At 50.6% G+C, this 7,058-nt stretch overlaps 1 protein-coding gene across 1 annotated transcript; it reads right to left on the bottom strand.

The window, feature by feature from the left end:
• Window positions 1-5,169: 5,169 nt before the first annotated feature.
• LOC309583727 (olfactory receptor 14J1-like) lies at window positions 5,170-6,018 on the bottom strand (the record flags this gene model as incomplete). The annotated part of the gene is made up of 1 exon (XM_082299508.1): window positions 5,170-6,018. One exon carries the CDS (start codon window positions 6,016-6,018, stop codon window positions 5,170-5,172), a length of 849 nt encoding a protein of 282 aa, XP_082155634.1.
• Between the last annotated feature and the right edge of the window lie 1,040 nt (window positions 6,019-7,058).

The raw sequence follows: 7,058 nt of genomic DNA, 5'->3' as shown, positions 1-7,058 counted from the left end.
TCTGTAGGGTCTGATTACACTCCAATTTTATACATAATAGCATGAATTACATACCTTATTTATAACGTTCTCAACTCAGTGGCACAAAGTCTGCTTTTGTTCAGACAGGAATGAAGAGGAAAAATGGCAGAAATTCATAACAGGGACGATGAGGAGAAACATTGGGCTGTGCACACATTCAGTCCAAGCAACATCAATGCCAGGTGTGGTTTAAAATTCACGTTTGTGCTTTATTAAAGCCACGCACTGTATTTATGGCTCTCAGTGAATTCTGTATCCAAAAGGGACACGTTAGCTGATTCAAAATTAGTTGGATTTCTTTCCTTCTCCTGTAGCAGTGCCAGTAGGAGAGGTAACAAAGGCAGTTCCCTGGCCTTCAGACATTGCACAGAAGTGGGATCCATTGATACAAACTCAGGCAGCCAAACTGCAGGTATTTCATTCAGGGCCTAAGACATGAAGCTAGGCTTCTTTTAATAAATCACGGACAGGGATGAGCTCCTGACATTAATATTGCACTCCTCCCTCTTTCTGCTGAGACAGTCTGGCCAACACGAATATCCCTAATACAGATGCAGGGCTCTGCTATAACAGCCACCCCAAAAAGCCATAGTTCCAGCTACCTTTCCTTTCTTTGCATCATACCAGGAGGAATCAAAAGGAATGAAACCTATTTCATTTATTATTACAGGTGAGAGCCCCTCTAAGTACATAGGAAGAGAAGTTGTATTTTGTAACCTTGTTCTCCATCTAGAAGTAAAACAAGGGCTGGTGTCAGGCAACGAGGGCAACAGAGAAAATGCTGAAAAGAAACGGAGGAATGTGAAGCCAAATTTTCAAGCATTCCAGGCAATCACACCACTCAGGGACAGTCTACAGCTCAGCAAATCACATGCTGGAATGCAGTGGAGTATGGAGTAGGGCAATAGGGAACTGCTGAACAAAATAGGTGCTACAGCCTCTTGTGCTCAGGCTCTTAGCCCAAAGTATGTTCCAGCTCCAACTGAAGGGCATTCTGAACCAGAAGAGCACTGACCTTTTTGATTTTGGCAGTTCACAGTTCTCAGACAGCAGAACGTCTGTGGCTCCTCTCATCATTATTTTTGCTGTTTTCACTACTGGCCATCAAGTTTCCTGCAGTAGCCATCCATGAACCCCGGATCACTACTACATTAATAACACAGAACATGGCTCTCAGAGTGCATTAGTGAGGTACCAAGAGAAAACCCCAATGATGATCCTCCTCACTGAAAAGGTAACAGACAAAAAAAATGAAAGTGTGAAAATACTTTTTAAAAGATGGCTGAAATGAGGCAAATTCTTAAAATTAAGTAAATGTCTGAAATGAAATTTAAGCAAATTTAACTGTTGCAAAGTATTCTGAATACACATACAGTACAATATACTAGAGTCCAAAATTAGAAAAACTTCTGGTCATGGAAATATGGGGTAAGGGATATGTTTATTTGGAACAATCAGTTCAGCAGAGGTCTCTTTGCTACAAATATCTTGAATTTAATTCTTCTGCCTTGATACAATCTCCTGAGAAAATAAAAAAATAAAATAAAAATCCTACAGGAAAAACTTATGTTGGATGCAATCTCTTCACTCATACCTGATACAAAAGTCTAATTTATTCTCTTGATTTATTGTCTTAAGGAGAATGAATTAATTATTCTTCCACTCAGAAGTCTATGGCATCAATCCTTGAGTTGAATCAGAGAAAATTCAATCTCTCATGAGTTCCCACTCCATTTACTTTTCTTGTAAGTGTTCTGTTTTGTTGAAGTGAAAGCTCCTCTGGACTCAGGCCCAGAGGGAAGCCAAAGCACAGGGGTTGAATTAAAACCTTTGGACAAGCTGAGATACATGAAGTCACACCAAAGTGAAATAGAAATACAGATTTTTTAACCTTTAGTAGAAATATATGCTAAGTGCCTTAAACATTGAAAAGCTGCAGCAGAGACCTTAAACACAGTTCTTACTGCAGCAGTGTTACCTTTTCACAGAATTCTTTACTTTAGACAAAATATGGATAGAATGACACTGTTCACATTTTTTAGATAGAGCGTTCAAATAAACAATAAGAGCTGATAGAAACTGCATCGGCAAATCTGTGTAATACCTGTGTAACACTGGTGTGAGGCTTACGACTGTTAGAATTAGACCAGGATAGGTTAAGAAAAGGAAAACTGGAATCGTGTGTTAATCTTATTGGCCAATTAACAAATATAATCCATAATTCTGTAAGAAAAAATATAGAGTCTAGAGTATAGAGCATATAGAACATATAGAGTGTATAGAGCATATAGAAGAAGAAGAAGAAGCTGTTTTGCCTGTTGTTGCTGTTGCTGCTTGCCTTTATCATGTAACCCCCTTTGAACTCTGCCTTCAAGAAAGCTGTGAGACTATGAAATACAGAACTCAGCAGAACAGCAGCCTCCTCTGCTCTCTCACCCTGGTCCGGGAAGGAAGGGTACCCCGTCCAAAGCTCAACAGCGCAGAGCCCCAAGGCTGCTGTGGGCAGCAGGGCCCAGGGGCCGTTCCCACCCGCAGCGCTCCTGTCCTGGGCTGGGCCTGCACAGGGGCTGGGGCACCATGGCTGGGGCAGCGGGGCACAGAGGGGCCACGGAGCCGCTGCCGGGGCTGACAGCGAGGCCAGGGACACACAGGGAATTTCTGGGCATTGCCTGCGCTGGGCAGGGCTGAGTGTGGGGAAGGCAGAGCTCAGCTGGCCTCGGTGGCTGCAGGAAAAGCCGAGAGCCCGGAGAGCCCCCGTGGCTGTGCTGGAGAGCAAGGCTGGAGGAGGGAAATGCGGGGCTGCTGCGGGATGGGGAGGGGGATTGAATTCCAGCAGGCACCGACGGGGGGCTGAGAGACTCAAGAGCTCCTTGGCCTGAGCCTGTCCTGGAAAGGTCTCTCAGCCCTCTGTGCCCATGAAGGGCTCCAAGGAGGAGCAGAGCTCATCTTGGCAGGACCCTCATGGAATCCCTGAGGGACAAATGCCAGTGCCTGCCCAGCCTTCCCAACATCCCTGAAACCAGAGGCCTTTTCCACATCCCTCGGTTCCAGGTCAGTGCCCAGAACACAGCACAGCCTGTCCAGGTCCTGGGGGCAATTCCCAAGGGAGGCAGCTGTGATTTCTCCCCACAGACCCACCACTCCGGTGTCTCTCTGTGCAGCCCTTGGCTGTCCTGAGCACTTTCCCTGGAGCCTCCCTGCCCTGGACGTTTGTCTCCATGCAGTTCTCAGCACAGCCCAGCAAAGAATTCAGGTGCTGTGAAAAGCGAGGTTCACTCTCCTGTTAGAATTTAAAGAGTTTAATATAAAGACAATAAGAGACACGTAAAATAAAGCAAAGGGATAACGGCCGGGTGCCTTGGCGCTCTGCCAAGAGCACACCTGATGCCCGAGGTGAGTCTCTTTTATACCATTTTTACTGTCTGTTCTGTATTCATATTAAAACTTTTCCAGGAATTGATCTGCATGGCCACTCCTTGGGTCCGCCTTTTTAGAGCATGCGTAGTCTTCTGCCGTGTGGTTTTATTTCTTTTGATTCTTGGGGTTGGGCCCGCTAGGTAAGAGTCGATGGTGGGGTGGATCTCTTAATTCTCCAGACAGTCAGGGCTGATTGCAGCTTTGGGCCTCTTTGCCCCCCGGGCAGAGCGGTGATAGCAGCTCTCGGACCCTCCTGGCTGCCCGTTCTCCGGGCGGAGCAGCCTTTGGGCCCTTTTGTTCTCTGGACAAAGTGTTGATTAGCAGCTCCTTGGGCCTCATCCTCTGCTCCCTTGGAGGTTATCTTACTTGCTCACACTTGCTAACATTCTTGCTAAAACGAGAGAAAACTACATCCACACAGCAAAAAGCATTTCTAACATTATATAATATCTACTTTAATACTTTGCGAGAAGCCAATACTATAATATATGTTTATAACAGGTGCTTTCCCAGAGGACATTACTCTGGGAGTGAAGTGGCCTCAGGGCACAGTTTGTGCCCCTGGAATTGTGCCAGCCCCGAGTGCTGCTGATGGTGTTTGTGCTCACTCGGGTTCATCTCCCCACACCCACTCGATGCACTGCTGAAGGCTCCTCAGGACACAGCAAACACAGACTGCTGGCCTGGTCACTTGGTGTCCCTCCGTGCAGGGACAAACAACCTCCTGCAGGGGAGGGCAGAGGCCAGTGCTGGGATTGCTGGTGGCAGGGGCTGGTGTGGGACACTTGCCCTGGGCACCTTCCCAGGCTGTGCCCGGAACAAAGGCACAGCCCAGGCCCTGCTCTGCTGCTCCCTCAGGTCCATCCCAGGAGCTCTGGCAGTGCCAGGACACTGCTGCCTGCCCCCCCTGCACACTCCCCCCTGCCCCTGGGCACTGGGGTTTGCTTTGCCAGGGCATTCCTGGGGCACATTCCTGACAGCAGCTCTGGAGGAGAGCAAAGCCTTCCTGCCCTGCCCCCAGGAGATGCCCTTTGCTGATGGAGCTGCTGTGCTGGAGCCCGGCTGTGTCCCAGCAGTGCCCGTGGCCTGTCCCTGCCTGTGCTCACAGCACGGACACGCAGCAGGACAGTGACCGAGCTGCCCGAGCACTCCGGCCTTGCACCCTCAGAAGGGCTGGGAAAGGGAGTGTGGAGCTGGGAAGAGCAGAGGTGGGAAGAGGCTGGGCCATTGTCCCTGGCCGTGCTGCTGTGCTGGGAGTCTCTTCCCTCCAGCTCTGCCCACAGGCACTGCCCCTGCAGAGCCAGAGAAGGGCTGAGGAACAAACCTTGGACACAAAGGTCAGGGCAGCCCCTTGTTTATATTCAAAGGCACAGGGAAGAAGCCTCCTGAAAGTCTTTGTGTTTCAAAAGAAAGGTAGATGTTCATGTAGAAATGCTAGGAGTAGTACTACAGTACTTTATAAAAGCAGAATAACACCAGAAAAAGAATAAGAAAAAGCACCAATGAAAATATGGACAAAGAGGAAAAAAAAGGCCCGGATTGTAAAGTTACATTCTGAAGGTTCTGGAGCAGGAAAGAGAGAGATTATTACTTCTGAGAAGCATCCTAGTCATCATTTTCCCCGCATGGCAGAAGGAAATAGAAAGATTTTAACTTGTGAAAAGTATCCAGTCCTCACTTTCCTCAGGGCATCCCTGAGCTCCTGGTTCCTCAGGCTGTAGATGAGGGGGTTCAGGGCTGGAGGCACCACCGAGTACAGAACTGACAGGGCCACATCCAGGGATGGGAGGAGATGGAGGGGGGCTTCAGGTGGGCAAACATAACAGTGCTGAGGAACAGAGAGAGCACGGCCAGGTGAGGGAGGCACGTGGAAAAGGCTTTGTGCCGGCCCTGCTCAGAGGGGATCCTCAGCACAGCCCTGAAGATCTGCACATAGGAGAAAACAATGAACACAAAACAGCCAAACACCAAACAGGCACTGACAGCGATGAGCCCAAGTTCCCTGAGGTGGGATTTGGAGCAGGAGAGCTTGAGGATGTGTGGGATTTCACAGAAGAACTGGCCCAGGGCATTGCCCTGGCCCAGGGGCAGGGAAAATGTATTGGCCGTGTGCAGGAGAGCGTAGAGAAAGGCACTGGCCCAGGCAGCTGCTGCCATGTGGGCACAAGCTCTGCTGCCCAGGAGGGTCCCGTAGTGCAGGGCTTTGCAGATGGACACGTAGCGCTCGTAGCACATGATGGTGAGGAGGAAATCCTCTGCTGAGAGGAAGAAGAGAAAGAAAAACACGTGAGCAGCACATGCTGAGTAGGAGATGTGGCTGGTGCCCCAGAGGGAATTGTGCATGGCCTTGGGGACAGTGGTGCAGATGGAGCCCAGGTCGGTGAGGGCCAGGCTGAGCAGGAAGAAGAACATGGGGCTGTGCAGGTGCTGGCCGCAGGCTCCGGCGCTGATGATGAGGCCGCTGCCCAGGAGGGCAGCCAGGGAGATGCCCAGGAAGAGGCAGAAGTGCAGGAGCTGCAGCTGCCGCATGTCTGCCAATGCCAGCAGGAGGAAGGGGCTGATGGAGCTGCTGTTGCACATTGGCTGTGTCCGGGCATTGGGTTCTACCATGGAGAAAAACACAGTGAAGAGTTAGAGGAGATCTGTAACCACAACCAAAGCCATTTCCCATCCACCCTCCCCTGGAACACACACAGACACCCTTTTGTGTTTAAGAGTTCTGAGGTTTTTTTTTCTAACTCCCCCCATATCTCTCTTGGTATTCTTGGGTATCAGAAATCCTCAGCATTTCTGCTGCCTTCAGGGAGAAAAGAGCAACTTTTGCAAGGCAAGATGATGAGTGGAGACTCAGGGGAGGTGCTCTGTCATTCTGACCTGCTCAGAGTTTCTCAGTTTCACTTCTCTCAAATGTAGAATGTTCACCCTCCCATGTTTCCCTTAAAGATCACCAGGTGCTGCTGGGAGCAGATGGATCCACCACAGACCCCCAAATGTCCGTCCCTCTCTCAAGGTCTCAGCACCACATTCGTAGCCGAGGACACCCCTGGCTCATTTCACCAACCCGACAGCATTTTCACACTTGTAGCATCTCTGCTTTTCTCCTCTCTCTGGGCCTTTCAGATAACACAAAGATGCTCCAGGACACGTTTGCATCCTGGAGAAAACTCCCAGCTTGGAAGGAAACCTCGGGGAGAGAGCCAAGAGTCCCAGAGCGGGCACTGGACGAAGGGAGATTGAGCTGCTGCCCTGGCTGCAGTGACAGCCCTGCCCACAGCCGGGCACTGGGGCCAGCGTCACCCTGAGCCAGCTGTGCCCCCTCCCAGAGCCCCCAGGGCCGGGCAGCTGCTCCCAGCCCTGTGCTCTGCAGAGGGAACTGGGCCCAGGGCTGCAGAGCTGCCCCACGGCTCTGCTGCAGCTCTGCCTGCCCAGGAGGGGCTTCACGCCTTGGACCCCCGGCCCTGAGGGCAGAGCCTTGGCTGGGGGGCACAGGAGGGAGGGGGCTTCTTCAGAGGGAGGGGCTGCACTGGAGGGGATCCTGTGGGGATCTCTAAACTCTCCCTGACACATTGCTGGCTTTGTTTTCTCTCCTTCCCTGATCTCCTCTCTGCTTCCTGGGGATT

This window comes from Coloeus monedula (assembly GCF_965178545.1).
Source record: "Coloeus monedula genome assembly, chromosome: 32".
In the NCBI taxonomy this organism is placed as follows: Eukaryota; Metazoa; Chordata; class Aves; order Passeriformes; family Corvidae; genus Coloeus; species Coloeus monedula.
The sequence above is the reverse complement of the archived record's forward strand: the minus strand, read 5'-3'. Positions and strand labels throughout refer to the sequence as shown.